The sequence below is a fragment of the Python bivittatus genome, unplaced genomic scaffold, assembly GCF_059951505.1.
Source record: "Python bivittatus isolate LINGU-HERP-01145 unplaced genomic scaffold, Pbiv_v1 ctg000020_np1212, whole genome shotgun sequence".
Taxonomy (NCBI): domain Eukaryota; kingdom Metazoa; phylum Chordata; class Lepidosauria; order Squamata; family Pythonidae; genus Python; species Python bivittatus.
The window spans coordinates 54838843-54861303 of record NW_028277030.1 but is presented as its reverse complement, the minus strand read 5'-3'; the positions used below and the strand labels follow the sequence as shown (position 1 = coordinate 54861303).

At 43.8% G+C, this 22461-nt stretch overlaps 1 protein-coding gene across 1 annotated transcript in view; it reads left to right on the top strand.

Annotated features, from left to right (window-relative positions):
* SIM1 (SIM bHLH transcription factor 1) overlaps positions 1–22461 on the top strand; it is a 73958-nt gene that overhangs the window by 8827 nt on the left and 42670 nt on the right. The window contains exons 4-5 of the mRNA XM_007421587.3: positions 19629–19711; positions 21035–21124. Coding sequence (XP_007421649.1) covers positions 19629–19711; positions 21035–21124 — 173 coding nt within the window. The remainder of the gene's footprint in view (positions 1–19628; positions 19712–21034; positions 21125–22461) is intronic.

Below are 22461 nucleotides of genomic sequence, written 5' to 3'. Positions count from 1 at the left end.
AATTGGAGTAGACTTAATTTGATTCCTGAAATTACTGATAATGGCGGCACATTTCAACTGCACATCTGCTCAGAAATAAATCTCACTTCCTTGGACGAAGTGGGGAGAAGTTCTTGTTCAGCTCTTTTCGGTCACTTAAGTCTACACCACTTAAAATTATTTTCTGAAATTAATTACTTAATAAAAGTCGCTTAGTTTTTCAGCACTGAAGGCATGATTATTTTCAGAGGTAGAAGGGGGAAACAAAATTCGTTTCCCACGTGGATCGGTGATTGAATGTTGTTTTTCTTGCTGCTCAGAGAAATGATTGAGCCTTGGGTTTCAGTGTTTATTTTCTTACAGACGTTTTTCTCATTTAAGCTAACCTTTGTTTAATTTCAAGTTTTGATGTGGACTTGAAATGTGAAGTGCAGAACGAAAGCCCTTGCATAACTGCTCCAAAAGAAGATTTATGGCCGAGGAAAACAGAGATCAGACTGATTGGCAAAGTGTGTGTGTGTGTAGGGAGGGAGGAACCGAGCCTGTCTTTTGCCAGAATAAGCCTTTAAAATCATAATTATATTCATAATCAAGGTGGCAGATCATCGGCCGTGTGAGTAATACCACGTGGTGATATAATGTCTTTGCCTCTGTTTTTCCCTTGATGGATGTTTGGCTGAAATGTGAAAAATATCTTTGTTGCTGTTTGCATGAAAAATCTGACTAGTCATAGCATTTTACAGCCCAATAAAACCAGTTTACGCATTGTCCTGGAAAAATATGATTCTGCTCTCTAATAATAACCCATGATTCTACTAACAACAGTCTTTATTTGGAGAAAATTGTGTTTGCGCAACCTGCTTTTGTTTTCACCAGGCATCCTAAACTACGGTGCTCAACTGATTCTGGATAAGAAAAATCAAACTGCATGATATATGTGTGTGTGTGTGTGTGTGCACGTGCGTGTATTCGTATGTTTATTGATATGTAAAAGTAAATTATTTTTTATTTTTATAGGTGTACACTAGAAAGAGTAATTATTTACAATTACAATTGTAATAAATAATTTTATAATTTAATTTATAATTTAAATAATTTAAAATTATTTACATTTTGGAAAAAAATGGCAGGTTTTCTCTGTCACAGCATTTGGCCACCTTTGGTAGCACCAATGCCTAAGGCCAGGTGCTGTGGGAATTGGATAAGATGACTGAATTGCAGGACAGGGAACCAGCAGAACAGCATTTTGTTTGGCAATCCCCACCCCCACAGTGACGGGGCTTAGGGCTTATTTATTTAAAAGCCCCCCCTTTTTTTAAAAGGCCACCCTTCATTTATTGATGTGAAGACTATTTTCAAACTAGAGTAAAAACACATTTAATTAAGCAAATAACCCAAAGGGAACAACTGCATGGCATAAACCTTACTCAGAAGATTGGTTTTAGTTTCGGTCCAAATCTGGCTGCTTCGCCTGAGTTTTAAAGAGGCTATCTTCCTGCATCTATTCCTTTCCATCCACACTTCAGCGGACACAGGTGCCTGAGGACCAGGGATGTCCATAGGGCATGGTCAAAAAAGTCAAGATGGTGGCTACAACAGTGCACTTAAAAAATAGGCAGAACTGCTTCTTTTGACCATCCTAGGCAGATGCCCTTTCTGAGGGTGCTTGCAATCTCTTATATTCTCATGTCAAACCAATAGAGACCCTCCCCTGAAACAAACGGCCACTCGGTGTTTGAGATTCGGTCCCATTTGCAGAGGGCTGAGGTCATGGGCATCTGTAAGAGGTAGCAACAGGGCAAGTGGCATTGATGGGCAAATGACAAGAATTAGGTCATTTGCTTGCCCTGAATGTGAAGCCCTCAGAACTTGTACCAGATGCCAGTAGCTGTGGATCAGAAGCGGATTGAGCTTAGGTGCTTTTTGAAAGGGGACCACACTCTGGGGGTACTTGGATTTCCCCAGTTGAAGTATTTCACTTTGCTCAAAAAAAGTCACAAATTTCTCTTCCCTCACTTGGGAAGAAAGAAATCCTCATGGGTCAAATAAGAATTAAGAGGAAAGGTCAGCGAGAGGGTTTCCTCACTAGCGATTTATGGCATCACCCAGCCCTCGTCGTAGCAATATAAACCCTGTCTGCATTAATGATAGATTGCCATGGCAATGACTGAACCACATTATAAATCTGGTGTGGAAATCCTCCAAAGTCAAAGCAGCAGCCACTTGCCTACCAGGTCTTGAAAAGGAAAGCTGCTGCAGTTCCAGGCTGAAAGGGCACCCTGGAACAGCCCAACAGCCAAGTCCTGAAAGCTAAATGGCACCACCTGACTGGAGGGGAGTAGGCTGGAAAAAGGGTGCAGGCCTCTGCAGAGTCTGGCAGGGGATAACTCGGTCTCTTTTCCTTGTCACCCCTTCACAGGAGCAAAGAGTGTCAGGTGGTATCAATTGAGAGATGCCCCACAATAGGTCTTCCTAGCCTTTAACTGGGGGAGGATGGAGTATCTTAGACCCCTAGAGTGCTTTTGTCTGTTTTCCTTAATGTGATCCAAAACGTCCAGGCATACTAACAAGCAGCACCCTTTGGAATGGCTTGGCATTCATACAGCCTCTTCAACAAAAGCTCTCCCGTTTCTCTGCAAGCAGGACCCCCAGGGTTACTTTAAACATTTTAGGACTACTGGCTGAAGATAGTCTTGTTCTCCGTGAATTTGTTTAACCCCTTTTAAAGCCCCACTTCCAATCCTCATTGATGAATTATGGCCCAAAAAGGAATCACACTGATCTGGCAAAAGTAAGTCTTCCTCTTTAGGAGAACAAGCAGATCCTGCCTTCAGCAGGAGATTGGACTAGATGGTCTCTAAGGTCATTTCCAAAGATATGATCCTATGCAGTGAAACAAATATTGGCCAAAGGGCTGGGAAGGCTGTTTAAGATGTTTGTGGGACTGAGTGCTGAATCCTATTTGAAAGAAACCTTGTCACGCCATCCTGGCTACACAAGCAACTTTGTGAAGCAGAGGAATGATAACAGTCTTCAGATATCTGAAGAGGTGTCCCATAAAGGTGTGAGTGGATTTTCCATTGGCCCAGAGGCCAGGGCCAGAAAACAGGGCTTAAAAGTACAAGGGCAGGTGTCAGGAAGCACTTCCTGAATGTATGAGCTATCAGCCAGGGGAATCAGCTGCCCCACAAAATGAGTTCTTTTTTCCTGAGGTCTTTAAATAGTGGCTGGATAGTCATCCATCAAAGATGCTCCAGTGGATCCTGCACCTAGCAAGGAATTGGACTAGATGACCTCTAAGGTCCCTTACAACTCTGTGCTTCTATGATCAGGCCGTTTCCACTCTAGCATTCCCCCAACCTGTATATGAGCATATAAAGTCTGCCTATCCATTACTGAGGCATCGGTACACCGAGAGTTGGCTGCTTCTATAAGACGCTGAAAATCATGGATGGGAGATGGAAGAGGTTCACCCTGCAAATCCTTCTTTGAACAACATTCCAGCTGAGAAAATAAAACCAAGGCTATCCAAAAATGTTCCCAATTTTTCTGAGCTTGTTTAAGATTGTCCCAGGCACTCAGAGCAGGTTTTGGCTTCAGCCCAGCCAGAAAGGGGCCCGGCCCGGAAGCGGGTGAGCGTCGTTGAGAGCCTCCAGCAGGTTGGTGGACTCAAGTGGGAAGGAACCAAGAGCGAGACTGTTGCTCAATCCATAACTCCCTTAAGCTGAAGTCACTGGAAATGGCAAAAGTCCATCCTTTTCTTCAGCCGAAGGATCACAGTAGTAGGAGTGCAATTGGCAGGAGAAACTGAGAGGCAAAGGCCCATTTCAATGTTCACAGGAGTCGGAGATCGAGGGAGAACTTTTAACTACAGCTAAATCCCGCGGAAGGCCTTCTGCTACGTAGTTATCCAATATGAGGCATATCCATAATCAGTGAAATCAATGCAGGAGGCTTGTTTTTCACTGAAGTGTGCCTGTCCCCCTTCAGGCTGCCTGATTAGAAGTTCTCCTGTCTTCTTTTTTCTAAGAGAAACCTTCTGCTGCCTATAGAAAGGATTTCTCTCTTCTCCTTCCTTGATACTAAACCTTCTAGCTGAAGATAAATTGGATTGCATGAGAATCTGAAATGGACAGCCTCAGGCTCATTTATCACTTCTTGACAACCAATCCTAAGCATTAAAGTGGCTGGATTCACACATTACACTACCCCAAGCCTTATTTAACTATAGCTTATTGAATAAACCACCACTGACTTGATTCACACAATTGCCAAGCCAAAATCAAACCATGTTATGCATTTAACATGTGCGAATTCAGCCCTGAATCACTTCTAAGGCCTTTAACAGGTGTAAAAGATCCAGGATACAAGCGCTGTAGCTTAAGGCGAAGTTTTCAAAGAAAGCATTTGTAGAATAATTTCTGCTTGAAGTGATGGATTGATGACTGTGAATAGCAATTCCAGTTGTGGCCAGCCCTTCTCAGCAGCCTCAGGGCTTTCTGTTAAACTCACACTTCATGTGCTTGACTCTACAAAATTCTGTGGTTGGCCTCAGAAGAAAAAAAGGCCCATCCTCCATTGCTTCCTTCCAGATGGGTTTCAAAGGGCTTCCCACGCTGGCTTGGAATTCTGGGAGTTGCAATCCCAACACTTACAGAGGGCACCATCTTGAGGAAGGTTGCTGTACAGGATGGTTTTAGATTAGAAGCTTTTTTGTGGATAAAGCCCAGTTTTGCTTTATTTTATGCTGACCAAATTCTCTAAAGAATTAAACACCAATGGCACTCTATTACTACAAGTAGTAACAATGATTATGGATAAATATGATGGGATGGAATTAATGCAGGGGAATCCAACTGAAGGACAAAAATTTGGGAAGATGCAAGGGAGAGAAAAGAAGGTCCTGCCATGGTGGGGAGGTCTGCAAAATCTCTGGTTGAGTTAGTAGTGCAGGCGAAGTTGAAACTGATTGGCTGGTTTGTAGTTCAGTGTATCATGGGATGTTCTCCCCCCAGCTCAAGGAGAAAGAAGGATGGGAATCCATCTGTCTGCATATACTAGGTAGCCTTCCTACATGATGGCTGTTCTTAAATATCTTTTGAAAGATTCACTAGCATTTTGAATATACCAAAAGCACCATAGAAATGCAAAAGAAGGAGCTGATCTCTCAAATGCCCCAAACATGTAAGACTCAAAGCCCACTCCTCTTTAAATTAATTTGGCCATAGCTGCTCATCCTTTAAAAGTTAACTCCTTTCAGGTCTTAGATGTTTTTTCCCCCTTTTAGGTTATGTTTGAAAACTGAAATTGTTCTATTTTTGTATAGAACAATTCCAGAAAAGGCTAATTTACTTTCTGGGTCAACAGCCCCATCCTTTGCAAGTTCACTGAGAAGTTGCTGAGTTCAATAGAGGCTACTCCCGTTGGGACTGTAGTCTTGGATCATTTCTTTCAAAGCAGGTTTTTCTTCCAGTCCTCCTGTGAAAGAAGGGGAAACAAAGGGTCACATTTCTACTAAGCCTCCAGGATTCCTTTCCTGTTAGTTTATTGGAGGACTGTGTTCTCCAGGCATGCTTAACCATGATTTACTTAACCATGATTTTCTCAATTAACCTTATTTTCTGGCTTCTTTGGACACCCTAACCACAAAGAAGTACAGAGGCTAAAAAGTGGGAACAGCCATTCTTGCAGAAGATGCATTGCAGGAAAGATGACTGTCCATTTCCAAATATTCTATGCCCACTATTTACTGAAACCAGGGGGATTTCATTCAGTCATGCTAAGCCACAATAGCTTCAGTGATAATTTATTGAATAAACCACAACAGCTTTTCTGCTCAATTCATATCACGCATTGAGCCCAAGCCAAACAAATTACATTAGGGCTTAGTGTGTTGTGTGAGCCAGGATAATGTATCTAGGACCTGGTTAAGGTCCATCTTAAAGAGGGAAACTGGACTTAATTTGGATTTGGATGGAACTTTAGGCCAACCAACACAACTGAAGCAACCTTTAAGGCTGTAGTCCCGTATCTTCTTACATGAGAGTAAGCCCCATAGAATTCATCACATCTCTTGAGTAAGATATAAAAATATACTGATAGAAGCACTGTTAAGGAATAACTAAGAATATGCAACTACAATCCCTGAGTTTTACTCTTTATATGCTGGAGCTGACAAACGTAATTTTAGTTTTCAAAACTCACCAAGTTACAAATTCATCAGACTGATTCCTGAAACAAAGCTGTTAGATGAAAAGGCATGTGAGGCAAAAGAATGGAGGATCAGCATATCACGTGTACTTATTACTTAAGATAAGCACTTCATTCTTATCTCTTAGTTTGGGCTACCTTAGGGTAAGGAAGGCATAATCACCCAGGTTCGTTAAATTAACCAAGCAAGCAAACAAAAAGAAATTTCCCTGAGACACTATGAATGAGTCTATTGATTTGTCAGTGAAGACTGTATTCTGGTGTTACAGCTGCAATTATTACCATCCTTGCCATTACAGAACAAGCTGGAGATGTGTGTGAACAGTTTCCTTTTACTGTTGCTAAATGTTTACACAATAGAGTAATTATTCACTGTCTTTTTAGACTTTGCTTTACTGGTGGTGATGGCTGCTGCTGATCCAAACAAGTAAGATTAAGAAGTGGTGGGCTAAAGAAGTCTGACAAGGGCTAAAGATAGTACTGGTGGGCACAACCCTGAAAACATACCTATTTTATAGAATTTGACATACTGTAGTGGTAAATTCTGAGTTACTTATTTTATTTCTGTCCAAAGGCAATGATGTCCAAAGAAGTATTATTTAATGGTAGACTAGACCTAAAGAGCTCTCATTATTACTATTCCTCTACTGTTTTCTTCCAGATTCTAATATTATGAACACCACTTGATTTTTATCAAGATATTTACTTGCTGTTTGATTTTTGGGGTTACAATGATAAGAAAAAAATGCTTTTTCCCAGATTGTAGTGTGTTCTGCAACTATAAATAGTGTATGTATTTCTGTAGTAATAGCAACCCATTCTTAGGGTAGAAACTACATACTGCACTGTAAGGGAACATTTTTGCTTCTGCTGGTAACTTCAACAACACAAATACATGTGCTTTTCTAGTAAAATTCCACTGTAGTGCATACCTTGGAATAAATAAAATAAATCCTATTCCCCCTTTTATCATGGTAGCTTCCTCTTAAATGAAGTCTTGCACATTTATTTGAGGCTAGTGGAATTAGAATGATTTAGAGAAAAAACACCGAAGGCCTGAGAAATGCTCATTGCCCACTCCATTTGGTCTTGTCTTGATCAGAATCAACTTTTCTTTAATAGGCATTGTGGGAAGAGAGTCACTTTAATTTATGGTATCCAAAAATCAGGAGTCTGGTAGCACTTTTTTAGACTAAAGTGTTATTAAAAGGCATACGCTTTTGTGAAGTTTCTGAAAAGGTGGTACCAAACTCTGGCTACTATTTCTGGCCCAATGCATCTGGTGATATGAGATTTTAGGGAGGGCATATTTATCTATTTATCATGGGGTCTAGTTGAATTAACCACATTTATTCTATGGACATCCATTGTATGGCATTGCTCCATAATCCACCTTAAGATCATCCTGGGGAAGATTTGCTCCATTGTTCAGAGCAGCTTTCATTGAGACAACTCAAAATTCGGTGGGAATCTTTCTTAATGCTCAGTTGTGGATGTTACTACTGATATGTGGGTTAAGCAAAATCATTTGTGTGAAATGTAGTGAGAACATCCCAGCAGGAGAGACAAAGATATTGCTCTTGAGCTTTTTGTCACTAGTGGTGTCCACATGATCCATTCCTCACTAAAGTATACTGGTAAAAAGAACTGTAGCCAGAAATTGGATTGTTCAGATGGCAATTTTCATTCTCTTGCTATTCAAATGCCTCAGCCTCTTGGGTGCCCATATTTTCAGGCTGGCTTCTGGCGGGGATGGACATTCCACCAGCTGGTGACCCTCTGTGAGGGTGCATCCACACCTTGGCAAAGGCCCAGGACCCCTTTCGGGTTCCTCCGGAACAGGTCGCCGAAGTTCGCCTCTCGGAAAAAGATGACCGACGGCGATATTTTGAAAATCTTAGCCTGCCGATTAATTCATTTGTTTTCCGGAACCAGAAAAATTGGGCAGGAGACGGCCAGCCCGGTGAGGTCAAGGAGGACGACTGCAGTTGTCGGGACTGATTGCTCCTGAAACGAAAGACAAGCGAGGGGGACCATCCAGTTTGTTTCGCGGTGGCACAAGGAGTCCCGCGCAGGCCACACCTGAGCACAGCCGGGCTCTTCCCGGGCCGCGGTCCCAAGTACGTTCCTGGGCCTGCGCGCGCGGGACCACGTGGCCCGATGCGGCGTGAGAATCCAGCCTACTGAGCTCGGGAAGAGCGGAATCCAGCGGGGTTAGGATTGCAGCGAAAGGTGTTAATCCGGAGCAGCGGCCGGCCGAGAGTTGAAAGATGGAGCTCTGCCCAGCGGGAGAGCGGCACTCTCTCGGCCTCCCCGTGCGAGGAAGCGGGCGCTGCCCTTCGGCTGTCAGCCTGCCGCCGGTAGCTGTTGGTGGCTGCTCGTCCCGCCTGCCTTGTCAACGCCGCCGGTGGGACGAGGTCTCTTGAAGTGGATCTCCTCCGCCTCATTTGCTTCCTAAGTGGGTTCTCGTTTTAGAAATCGAAATCGCAATCGCATTTTTGGGGAAGAACGGCGCCTCCGTAGGCAGGCCGCGAAGGTAATCCGGGGCGAGGGAGGAGATTGGACGAAAAGCAGGGGCCGCCGCTGCCGTCTTAGGTCCGTAATAGATACCTCCTCAGCAGGTGCGGCGTCTCCCCCCTCCGCCCCCCGCTTTATGTAAATGTGACAAGAAGGAGGCGAGGCGTGGAAAGGTTTTTTAAAAAGACCACGACGACGCAAGGCAAGGGGGAAAAAAAGTTAATGTAGCACAGCTTGGAAATCTTCCAAAAGAGATTAGGGTTCCTTTCTTTTCGTTTTGGACCACTTTAGCCGGGAAGATCCCCCTTGAAATTCCAAATCCCGGAGTGATTCTGTTTTCTAGTTTTCTTTTCTCCTTCTCTGGGGCTCTCCAATTTAACAAGAGAAATGTTTAGATTTCTGGGCTAGCTTTTATTCCCCCGCCCCCCCCCTTCTGATTCATGTAGTCTTTTTTTCCCTTAAAAGGCAATTACAGGATTTGTAAAAATGTTGCTATGGTAAATCAAGTGCAAAAAGAAAAGTAAAATAGACATTGGTAGGCTGAAAGCTTAAAAAACATCCTTGAGGAACAAGCCAATGACTGTTTAAAAAAATCAAAATAAAGCAGAAGATATTGGAGGCAGGAATTCCAGTTGTACTAACAGGAGAGTAAGTTTTACTGCATTTAGAGTACTTACTTCTCAGTAAATCTGCATACATTTGAATTAAGCTGATTATACAAATTTGTACACACACCTCCATTCGCTTGGAGGTGTGAGTTTACTGTCACTTGTAATACATAAAGCATGTTTACTCAGAAGAAAACTCTTAAGTTCAGAAATGCTTAATCCTCCCACAGGAAAATGGCACAAGATTACTTGAAATGTTTTACACGCTTTCAGTTGGATCAAAAAATGGGAGTCATTTCAAGCACTCCTGATGAAGATTGCAGTGATGTGCTAATTTACTTCAGAGTAAATGTCCACTACTTTGTTTCCAAGTAAACCAAGACTGTGATCTAACCATACTTGATCTTGCCTGAATCCTCCTACACTTGATTTACTTCTGAGTAGGCAAGTATAATAGTTGTAGGCACAGAACAGATTCAGCTGACCGTATTAGGCTTCCTTTGAGAAAATACACTTAACAACTGTGTAACTAAGTATACATCCAGCAAGGTGGGACTCCGGCCAGACTGAAGTACTTTACTTAGAAATATCTAAAATATTTTTCTTCACCAGAGGATGAATTCAAAATAGTTGACTGGTATATTTCTGGCAAAATTCCTGTCCAGATTTTCAAGAGGTCTAGAAAGCAAATGATGGCTAAAGCTGTGGGGTTATTTCTTATCGAGGCTTTGTGACATGTCACTTTTGAACATTGAAGCATTAATTCACCAGAGTATTCTTCAACTTAATGTCTCCCAGAAACATTGGACTACAACTCCCATCTCCCCCTTAGCCAATGAGGACAGTGAAAGCTGGGGTCCCACCCATATGCAGACAATTTAGAAAATATTAACTTGACCTGACTAGGTAGGAAGGAAAATGGCATCTCTAGCAGGAAAAAAAAAAAATTCCAACTGCAAGAATACGAGAGACAGAGTTAATTTCTGCCCCATAGTTAACCTGTAAATGCAGATGGGCTATTCATTAACCTGTGCAGGCAGGGTCAATTTCTCTTTTTTCAGGGGCCTAAGGAGAGAGCCCACTCATTCCCAGCCTTGGGGGCACTTCTATCTTTGGATTAATCAACAGCTGACAAAGGCTTTCAGGGAACATGTAAAGATTGGAATAGATCGTCCAAATCCTGACAACATACCAGGGACAGATGATTTTCCTAACACACTAGGGCATAATGTGGATTTGCTGTTTGTGGGGTAGTATGTTCTCTGAACCCAGCTAATGATGGTTTAGCCAGTAAACCATAATTAAGAAAGTAATGCACTGTGTGATTACAGCCAATGTGTACGTCCATCTGGATGTATACACAAGCCTACAAAAGAGAGGGGATGTTCACACATCACACACTAAACCATAATGTGATTTGTTTGGTTTTGGCTTGGGCTGTTGTGCATGCCCATTTATTTTGGTTTGTAAATCACAGCTTAGGGGTTAGCATTATGTGTGTCATAGCTTAGCATACCATAGTACAAGCCATAGCTTAGTATGACGTGTGAACCTATCCAGTGGCTCTGTGATTTACAGCATCACCCAGCCATTGGTGATGCTGTAAAGCCAAAAGCCAAAAGTTTTTGTTTTTGTTTATTACCATACTGCACCAATGAGGCTTTGTCTCAACCACAGCCTGTAGCTGAGGCAGTCTAACTTAGTGTTTATCTAATCTGATGTTGTGTTGCTTTCCATTTTCTCTGACGCAAGATTTACTGTTTGCATCATTTCTGGTGGTTCAGTAGTGATCATGTTGATGACACAGTCAGGATTTAAGATCTGCCCAGTTCCTATTGACCATGTCTAATTGCAGTATATACGGTCACTGGTCACTGCTCTCCTTTGCCATTTTGGTCTGTGCTGCCTGGAGTGACATAGCATCAATTACAAGATCACTAGTGAAAACAATAAACCTCTCTAAACCCCACCCTCAAAAAACTGATTTGAAGCAACAGCTACATTGACCAACAGCGGGACAACTTGCAAGATGGCACAGGGAATTTATTTTGCTTTCTATATGACTGTTAAACTTTCACAGTACAGGAACTGCTGGTGGAAGATAGTGCCAGGTCTCTGATTTGCAGACTTCCATTGACCTACCCCACTCCACTCCACTCCACTCCACTCCACTCCACTCCACTCCACTCCACTCCACTGTGTTTAGGAGTGTAATTATGGTTGGTTTTCCTACCTGGCAGGTGGGAGTGGGAATTCTGGGAGGAGCAGAAATTCAGCTACAAATAGGTGCATTTTAATTGGCCCTGTATTAAATTGTCAGGACACCCCGTACACTGGCCGTGTTATTGAGGCAGAGTTGTGATCAGCATGAGGACAAATTATACTGGCATATGTTTGTGTTGCCTCCTGGAAAGCATATTAAAGAGGAATGCTAACACCGTGCCCATAGTAGGACAGGATCCCAACTAGTGACGTACAGTATTTTCTACCATCATTGTAATGAGGACTGGTTTACATTGCCGCAACAATGGCTGGACAATGTTAGAAGATGCTATAAAGTCATTAGTAGGGATTTGCAACATCAAATTATGTCATCCACTAGCCCTGTATCAATGTATCAGTCATGAAGATAGGTTTTCTGCTATCATAGCTGATCCACTCTTCAATATTAAAAAAAAGTCAGCAGGTAGTGCCACTCAGTGCAAATAGGCAGAGAATGAGTTGACATAATAACAGTATTTACCTTCCTAGGCTCAAGGATGGCGATTGCTAGTTAAGAGAAAGACTATGATAGCTTCAGATAATATTTTGATGGGCAGAGACATTACAATGACAACAAAGGTACATACTATCAAGGCCATGGTCTTCCCAACCATAATGTTTACAGCTATGAACGCTGGACTATCATAAAGACTTGAATAAAGAAAAAACTATGCTTTTGGATTGCAGTGCTGGAGAAAATTGTTGAGGATATCATGAACCACAAGAAGAACAAATGGTTCAATACTAAATGAAGTCAAACCAGACTTCTCCCTGGAAACATAATACTAAAGCTAAAGCTAAAATATTTTGAATATATAATGTGAAGGCGAGAATCACCAAAGAAGACTTATGCTTAAAAATATTGAGGACAATTGAAAAAGAACCCTATAGAAGGTAAAGGTGATATAAACTTGAGTTCATAAGAATTCAAAGAAACAGTTATTGGTAGACAGTCCTGACAAAATGATAGCCATCAGATTATAATACAGTAGATAGAAGTGACTGAACAACAGTGTCACCCAGCTTTTGCTGTGGCAAAGAAAGTCTGTCTTCATTAGCAATACAGTGCCACAGCAATGACTACATGATGTTGTAAGATGCTATAAATCACTCTTGTGGAAATGGCTGGGGTCCAGCCATAGCAACAAGTAAGGGTGCTTTAATCATTCCTTTTGGGGAATTTAGGGTGTGACTGAAAGTATGCTAAGAATCACCCAGAGATCTAGTTATGTGATCTATTAGAGCTGGACATACTTTCTGCATGTCTCTGCTGTATATGATTTCACCCATCTTCCAAGAGTCTTAATAATTTCAGTGGAGACAGAGGCAGGGTCCAAGGAGAGGTCAAAACAAACATTTGACCTAAGTCTCAAGGTTGGAGGAAGCTCAAATTTAAACTGTTTCATTGAGTTTCTATAGTATATTTAAGGATGGACTTGAACCTGTCACCCTTTGGCCCTAGTCCAGTGCCTTATATCACACTGGCTTCCTTTCAAATTACAATTATGCCTCCTCCTTATTTTGCCTTCCTTTGTTTTTTTTAATGTGCCATTTTTATCAAAAGCTTTAAGTATTCCAGGTCATTCTGAAGCTCTGATAGAGCAAAATCAGAGAATTTCCTTTCAAGGAAACTTGGGCCAAGACTGACAACCCTGCATTTGGCTTTCAGAAGGGTAAATATTCCTGGACTTAGAACTCTAGTTCTCATGATTAGCTAAGCCACACAGTGGTATGTTTGATTTTCGCTTAAGGTGTTCTACAGACTGAGCCATTAGGACTGCAACTTTCTATTGTGGCTTGGTTTAGCATAATATATGAACCAACTGATGATGGTTTATTTAGCAGTGATTTAGAACAACGTGTGACACAAGTCAGTGAGACTAATTTCCTCCAGTCCACAAAAGTAATCTCTTGAGAAGATTATCTTACTTCTGTATAAGAATGAGTTTGATACATAAATGTTTGGATATATAGAAGAAATACCAATAGAATACCTGCATTCTATTGGATTTTCCCTGGAAAAGGGCATCTTTTCTTCTCAATGTCACAAATCACCATAGACATCTTCCAGTAGAAATAGAGTCAGTAGGGGCAATCTGTATTTCTCACTTCTTGTTTGTGAACTCAGGACACCTATCTAAAATTAGACATTGAGTTTCCCACATGCACATCCTACACTTTGGCTGTGGAATATCTAGATAGGGCTGGAGAAGACCTCTGTTTGAAACCTTAGAGAACAGTTGCTGAGGAGTTGTCATAACACCCTGAACCTCAAACAGCTAACCACAATTTAGCCTAATGTATTTGGTGATCCTAGCCTATATTTATATACAGTGTGTTATGTGAAGAAGGTACGGATATGGCACAGATAATTATTTTGTGTTTATTCATTTACTTTCTTATTTCCTGTGGCCTTTTCTTCACAGCTGACTCAAACTACTAATTACTGGCCTTTCAGCTGGCAGAAAAATATGCCTGCATAAATTATGCCCTCCCTATAGCTGGTTGCTATTCTGTTACAGTAATGAGATCAGTGAGTGACCCTGACCTTACCTACCAATTGCAAGTCAAATGAAGGAAAGGGATTGGTGGGTTTCTCAATCACTCTTTCTAATCTGGGATACTTAGAATGGTGGATTGGCATCTGTCAAGCTTCCTGACTAACAGGTTGTGGGTACAAGATGAAGTGGGAGGGAGCTCTCTCTATATTCCTCACAACTCTGTGTATGTTTGGCTGTTTCTGAGCAAGGCTGTAACACTCTTCTGAAAGAGCTAAACCCATGTTCAAAAGTAGCCAACTGGGAGATCCCAGGCATAGAGGAGTGGGGTTTTAGTCTTGGAAAAAACAAGGAAGGAATGCCAAAGGCATGAGCTATTGACTAGTGCTGCAAAGGAATAGAGGTGCTGGCAGTGAGTGACCAATACATTCATTTCTGACCACATGAGTGGCAAGCCAGGACATACTGGTGCAAGGCCATGGAGAACACACACAGTAAAGCAGACTTCCAGGCTCACACAATTGTGTTTAGCCTGCACAGTTATCGACATGGTGCTCAGTACCACCAAAGCTGGAATGGACTAAGATGACATAAGTAACTGTGATGCATTGCATAAAGAGCTGCAGGCACTGCATCTGCATGAGTCTGGGTCTGGGAGAGTTGACTGGTCGGGGGGACATTTGTAGAGGCTTTTGCAGGTCTTCATAAATAACAACAACAACAACAATATGGCTGTGTGAAACCTCTTGTCAGCAGAAGAGTGGGAAACTTGTAATGCATCCAGTGGAGACAGAACTAGCAGCACACAGCTGCAGAACTCATCTCTCCCATCTCTTTAAACTGATCTTTTGTGCTGCACAAAAGTAGAGCTCTTTCAGAAGAGACCAAACCCCTGTTAAAAAAACAAGTCTATCATTCTTACAAAAGTGCACTAAACTCATGTTTATAAGGAGTCTGCATAAGATCAGACAAGCACTGGCAGATGCCTCTGTGGGTGCCAGATTGCTCCTGCAGCCCAACCAAGATGGTTCCCAGAGGATTGGGGCACATCTGCAGCAGCCTAAACAGGAATTGAGAAGATAAATGGTTGGTGAAGCATGCCAGATCACACCCATTGCACAAATGGTGTCAGGACAAGAGGGAAAGGCCGAACTTAGAACCAAAGCAGCTAAGGATGACTTCAGGTTGCCTCAACTATAGGCTGGAGATGAGACAAAGGCAGGGTCAGTGAGATTGGCAGAAAAGAGACTGACAAGGTATGTTCATGCTGTGCTTAGGGGCAAGTGTGGAAGGAAGAGCCCTATCTTTGCTTCTTACATTCATATGCTTTGTTTCTATGGGACTTGAAGTAACATACCTTGTTCTTCAATTCCATGTTAGCCTTCCTCACACCAATCCTGTGAGATAGAGGCCCAGCTGAAGTGAGTGTCTCAAATTCCCCAACATGCTTTACGGCTGGGGGGAGGGGGATTGAACTATTGAACATTCCAACCAGTATATCATGTTTTCCTATCCTTCCCTGCCTGATAAATGGAAAATTTACATCTAGTACTTCGGTGGTTCATCCTGCTTTCCTGTCTGGTATACAGTCAAGTCAAAAGATGAACTCATGGTTTTAGATCTGTTCTCAATCTCCTAGTTTCTGCTATTTCAAGGTTTTTCTGGGGGAAAGGGGGATGAATTTACCCAGTGGGAGCATCATCCAGAAATGGTTAAAAACAAAGCTGCCACTGGACTTTCTTTCTAGGTTCTAGGAAGATCTAAGTGGGATCTAGTACCAGCATTTGGAGACCACTGAGGGAGGCATGCTAAAGCCCTGATTGCACAGCCCAGGCCAGGATGTCAAAATGTTTACTCCCTAACCTTGAATATCATCCATTGATATGTCCAGGTAAAAATCATGGATGATGAGATGAAGAGCGCAATTGTATGCATGCTTACTCAGAAGTAAGTTCCACTGACTGGCTGCCAGGAAATGGATATAGGACTGCACTGTGAAGCTTAGTTGCTAGTGGGTCTGCAAGACACCTCAGATCCAAGTTCACTGGGATGAACAGGGTTGCAGACTAGGCTGTTCTGAAGGTAAAGCTAAAGGGCAGTAGACAGTTCCCACCCTAGTACCTGAGGAAGTGGGTGGAGGAGGAGAAGCAGGGGTGTTCACCCAGCATGGACAAAAAAGTCAAGCCAGTGGCTGCAACAGTGTGATTAAAGCTGTGCCCGGTTTTTTTTTTATAAGTGATGCACATAAAAACCAGGCAGAGCTTCAGTCACACACTTTTTTGACCTACTCCACTGACACCTCTGAGTAGAAGTATGGGTGGCTGGAGGGGAAAGATATACACAGAGTTGGTGTATTTCAGAAATGTATACTCATACTTACCAAGATCCAGCCTTTCCTACAGCTTTATGAGCAGCGAGACAACGCTAGACCAGTATTTTAAATATCCCATTTCTAGACTTCATGATCCCAGAGAAAGAAACGGGAGGAGGGAAAGTAGTTTAGTAGAGTTGTGAGCCACCAATGGTGGAGATGCCACACATGGATGAGAAGAAGGGAAAGAAGGCGGCGGCTGATAGGAACGCCCGGCATTCGTGAAAAGCAGGAGTAACATTGCTGGACAGATTGAACTGCGTCAGCGGCACAAGCGAAAGTGGGGATCTTGTCTGCCATTCCAGACAACATGACGCTGCTTTCAAAGAAAATGAAGGCAAGACCCTGGTGGAGGAGGAGGCAAGAGGAGGCGTGGCGAAGCAGGGTTGCCAGCTCCTTGTCCAGACCAATTACTCAGCTGGTCCTCAGCTGCACTCATTTTTAAACTCCCTGTACCCCACGATTATCACGAAACGTAGCCATTCCCTCCATCCATCCCTCTCTAGCCCTTGTCCCCAGTAGTAAAATTAAAGTAGCCTTTTTTATTTGGGAAACAGAATCATTGATTGTCCCTACAAGCTGCTTCCGAGCCAGTTACACTTGGTTGTGTCCAAATCTTTCGGTTAAAGTCGGTCAGTAGAAAAGGTGCTGCACAAAACTTCATCCTTGGTTTCACACCCCTCCTTTTCTTTGCTGGGGCGAAGAATCAAGACGACCTGAGGGGGCCAGTGCCACAGAAGAGTGTCTGATTGCCCACTTCTGGATCTTGCAGGATGGGGCCAATTCTGTTAGTGAATTATTCCCAAGATAAGGGCAGGTGGAGAAGGGGAAAGCAAAGGGGTGTCTTTTATTTTTATTTATTTATTTGGTGCCTTCGACTGCCTGCAGTTTTCTTGGCAAGGTTTTTCAGAAGCAGTTTGCCATTGCCTGCTTCCTAAGGCTGAGAGTGAGTGACTGGCCCAAGGCCACACAGCTAGCTTTGTGCCTAAAACAGGACTAGAACTCATGGTCTCCCGGTTTCTAGCCTGGTGCCTTAACCACTACACCAAACTGGTTCTCTCTTTTATTGTACTGGGGGAAAAACTTGCTGTCCCAGTGAGTCAAAAGATCTCCCCTCCACCCCATCCCAGCAGCCAGGCAAAGGTCTGACTGGACTTCATTCCTGAGGATGTAAACAGATCTAAAGGTGCTCATTGGGTTTTTGCACCACACACACATAGCTTAAAAATAATTATTAAAAGTGGTATTTTTATTTCTTGTCCCACCCTAACTCCACTGAAATAACCAATTTGGTTCACAGAAAGGGGTAAGACAAATTCACTGGCCATTTTAGAGGGTTCCAAGACCACAAAGTTTGAGAACCACGGCACCAAGGCTAGGAACTACTATGGGTTCCCACATAGCACGAGGCAAAGACCACATAAATGCTAATTCGGTTGGGTTCGCACAGGGATCCTCTGAAAGGAGGTTGGGTTAGATTGTGGGAACGGAGCCAAAGGCTTTGTTGAGATGTGCCCCCTTCTGCTAGCAGCTCACAAAGGAAACTAAAAATAAGTAATGGGGGGGGGGCGCGATCGTACAGGAAAGACAATTTAGCCAAGCTGTTGCAGGGGGTTTGGAGCTGAAGAATTATTTTCCTTGAATCTGAGAGAACCCCTTTAGAGATCTGAAGCAAAAACCATCAAACTGGCTCTCTCTTTTATTGTACTGGGGAAAAAACTTGCTGTCCCGGTGAGACAAAAGATCTCCCCCACCCCACCCCATCCCAGTGGATGGGGTGGGGGGGGGGGAGATATTTTGACTCACCAGGACAGTAAGGGGTGCTGCTTAAGGAAATCGCTTGGAGAGCTCTTTGGAGCTTTGAGCAATGCACGCCACAGAGCCTGGCATCCTAGGACTTCAACCGGGCTGGTTAAGTTTCCAAGCTGACTCTGGCTGGCCTTGCCTGGGCTTTAAAACTGAGCAGGCTGGGGCTAAGGACGGTGGAATCTCAAGGCTGTAGGCCCCACCGGGAACTCGCAAGACCCCCCAGAAGAAGGCAGTGGCACCCAGCCCCCTCCTAAACGATCCACGAAGTCCCCAGGAGTCGAGTTTCACTCAGCAGAGAACCCCTTTCTCTGTCTGCCACCCTGAACAAAGTTCTGTCAAGCAACAGGCCTTACTGTCGGCGAAGCTACAAAAACAGTGCCTTTTCTTACGGTCAGCATTTTACGCTCACTACCGCCTTACCCGACTATTATTAGCGTCTGGGCGGCTGAACTAACTTCCCCCGTGTTTGAACGCGAGAGCTGGGGATTTGTTAAGTTTAGGCTTTCTTCACATTTAAATGGAAGGCTTCTTCAGACCAGTTGTGCTTGCAGGGCCTTCGGGTCGCAAAGGCTTGTTTGCTACAGTTTTGACAGATGCTAATTCTGGGTGGCGCAAGGATTGAGTTTGGGATAAGTGGGCGGGAATGACTTCAGCTGTCAAATAAACAGGTCGCTAAGATGTTTCGATTCTTTGAAATATTAATTAATTCTACTCTAGGGAGGGAAATTACTCTTCGATCCTGAGTTTATTGAGTAAACAATAATAGTGCAATAAAACCGCCTTGACTGCAAGGAAGCAGTTGGGGGTGGGGACTGTCTGTTCTTTTGTAGACTGAGGTGGTGGAAGGATTACAATTTAACAGGATGACATACATCGGAAATGCTATTTTCCTCAGCCCATGGACCTACTGATGGGTAGGACGGCAATCCCCATCGCCCCCAGCCATTGCTCTGTCTGTGGACCATAGAAGTTGTCTGTTCAATCCTTCTGGGACTGCTAATTTGAGAAACACACTCATAAATTACGATGACAAGGAGGCCTGTAGCACCTAGAAGACGAAGTCGTTTATTATCGCATCTGCTGCCAAGGATTCTCCTCCTCAGATATGCGGGGTAGAATCCTGAGAGAGAAGTACCTCACAGATACACACAGTAGTAATGGGGGGGGGTAAAAAGAGAGAGAGGAGGAAAAGGATTGATGCCACAAAATTCTTTGACCACAAAATGCAGTCCCTTGAAAAACGCTCTTAGCATTTTTGTGATTCTCGCCCCCCCACCCCCCACTCCAACCTGGATGTCTAGGGTCCATCAAAGGCAGGGAACAGCCTTGGGCTCCCTCCCCGCCTCTCTTTTTTGATGCATTTTGTCTCAACAGGACTCGGGGAGGCCTGGGGCCACTCAAGTCGAGCCAGCCCTTTGGACAACGTCGGGCGTGAGCTAGGATCCCACCTGCTTCAGGTAGGAATGCTGCGGGTGAGCAGGCAGTTCTTTCCAGCCAGGGTCCAAGGTGGGTGGGGCAGGCCTGAAGGACAGACTTTCTAGCATCGAAGGAGCAGTGACTGGAGCTGAAGGCTTTGCCACTCAGCCTTTCATAAGCTAGACAAGCAGGACAAGTTCAGCCCCGGGAAGTTTCTGTTGGCCTCATGTAGGATCTGGGAAGCAGGCATCCTGCTGGCAGTTGCACCACCTTTCCAACTGTGTTGGCTCCAACTCCCATCATTCCCAGCCACTGTGTTTTTTTTAATCATGTTTTCTGAAACCTGATCCATCCAGAGAGCATCAGGTGGCAGAAATGCTCTGGACTCAGTGGAACTACTGTGTAAATAATTTTTATGTGTTTTATAAAACGTGCTTACAATCTAACACCAGCACACCTTAGAAGAAACATACATGGGCTCCAGAAACCCCCGAGAAATTAAAGATCCACAGACTAGGGCTTAACTATTCACATGGGCGCATGCAGGATAGAATGGCCTAAGGTGTATTTTATTTTTTGTACTGCCTAGTTGGGTAACAATCTTAGATGGAAAGGTGAAATATATACTTAATCATTAAAAAGGGGAAAACCCACCTTACTCCCATGAAACTTGTTTACAGCAACCTTCTCCTGTTTGGTGCCTTCTAAGCACTTTGGACTCTAATCTTGATCACTCCCAGCCATGATGATGCTGGATTGAGGAATGATGGAAGCCGTGGGCCATCCGGACGGGGGAGTGGGGGGCAGGCTCTGAGAGACTAGTGTTGCAAGATCACAGCCTTTTTCCTCAGAAGTAAGGACCTTCATTTTTCAGCCTTACGCAAGGCTGCAATTGCCGCCTCGGTGGTTAGGATTTGGCTTGGCAAGGAGAAGGCACGTCTCTTGTCCTTTCCTGGAATGAACCCTTTCTTGGGCCTCTTCTTTGCATATCCTCAGTCGTGGTTTATATTGCCACCCAACTGTCCTTGTAGCACTCTAAAGCCAGTCTCATTACTGTTATATGGGGTGCTACATTCTCTTACAGGGTGCTATAAAAACCAGTTGTGAGGAATTAGTCTTATCAAAGTCGTTCCACATTCGCATTTTTTAGTGCCATCCAGCCACCACTGGGGCAAGACATGACATAGGTTTTATACCTCCACAGAAATTGGTGGGTAAAGATAGAAATCGCCAGGGAGGAAATGGCCAAAGGTGGAGCCTGTAATTCCCCACTTCTTGTTCACAGAGCAATCCTGAAGGGGCCAGGAAGAGGACTCCAACTAGTCAGAGAAAGTTGATCGCTCTCTGCTCTCCTTTTCTTTCAGACTTTGGACGGTTTCATTTTTGTGGTAGCTCCCGACGGCAAGATCATGTATATCTCAGAGACCGCCTCGGTGCACTTGGGTTTGTCGCAGGTACGTTAAGGAACCTGGTGGAATTGACATCAACAGAGGCAGCCAGCTTCTTTGCAGCATTCAAAGTTAGGTTGACCAGACATGTTTTGGGGTCCCCCCTTTTTTTCTTTTAAATACCCGGTCTTGAACATTTACTGGTCAAATCAATCTGAAATCCAATGTACAGATCCCTGGGAAGGATTCCCATTGACTCCCATGGCCACTCAGTGAAGAGAGAGATAGGATGGTTTGGTCCACCCCATTAGTTCAGTGTATATGACTTCTGAAAGACACATGCGTTTTGTGAATACCTTGAAGCTATCTGCTTCCAAATCAAGAACCGAGGAGCATGTTTTCAAATCCCCTTGAAGGTAACTTCAGTGGGGTGAGACCATCAGGGTTGACTTTGGTTCTTCTCAGCAGAATGACCAGAAGGGCACCAAGTGCAACAGGGATGGGTTGCCATTTGGGGACCTATATGTGATAATGCAAGATGCCACAGGAGGTGGGCAGTTGCAACTATTATGCCTTGAGTTTCAATTTCAGCCTCTTTCAACTGTACTGTCCTAACAGTCTGCTCCGATTTGGTAGCTGCCTTGGATTCAGTGCTAGTTACTCCAGAGAAACATGCAGAATTGAAGCTTCAGGGTGCATTCCATTCTGCTCGCTGGGATTTGCTGGTTTTGATTAAACACCCCTAAACATGCAGCCTCAGGAGTGCTGCTATCCTGGCCCCACTGCCTTTTTCTCAAGTCCCACTGACATGCAGTGAAATTCACCCACCCTCCTCTTGCTCCAACAGATTATCTCCACATAGAAAACCTGATGTGAGGCAACAGTTTTTCGGCCCAGCCTTTAACCGACCTGCTTGCCTTCTAGGTGAAAGGATACTTTTTTTTTCCCTATGAAGCAGAGGGATGACAAGATTAGTAATTTAACTTTATGTCTTACCCTGGGATTTTTATCCTGGGATAAATTCCCATTTAAGGTTCCATCCAAAGCCTTCAGTCTAAGACAGCTTTCTGTAGCCTGTGGCCCTTCATCGTGACGGATCTCTCCGCCGGTGAGGGATCATCATCCCTCAAAGCAAGTTGAGAATCATAGTCTGGAAGGCCACAAGTTGTTGAAGGTTAGTTAGCTTGCTTGTTGCACGCCTTGCTTGTTGCAAGCAATAGCCCAATGGCCATTCACTGCGTTACGCACACACTCTGGTTCACAAGGGCTGGGTTCACACAAATACAGTTAAACCCCAACCAAAGAGCGTGACGTGCGAATCCATTCTTCGGATGAAGGGAACCCGTCGCGCCATTCATTGTGCGGATCAGGGTCTTCCTGGGCTGGGTGCTTCCCGGTCAAAG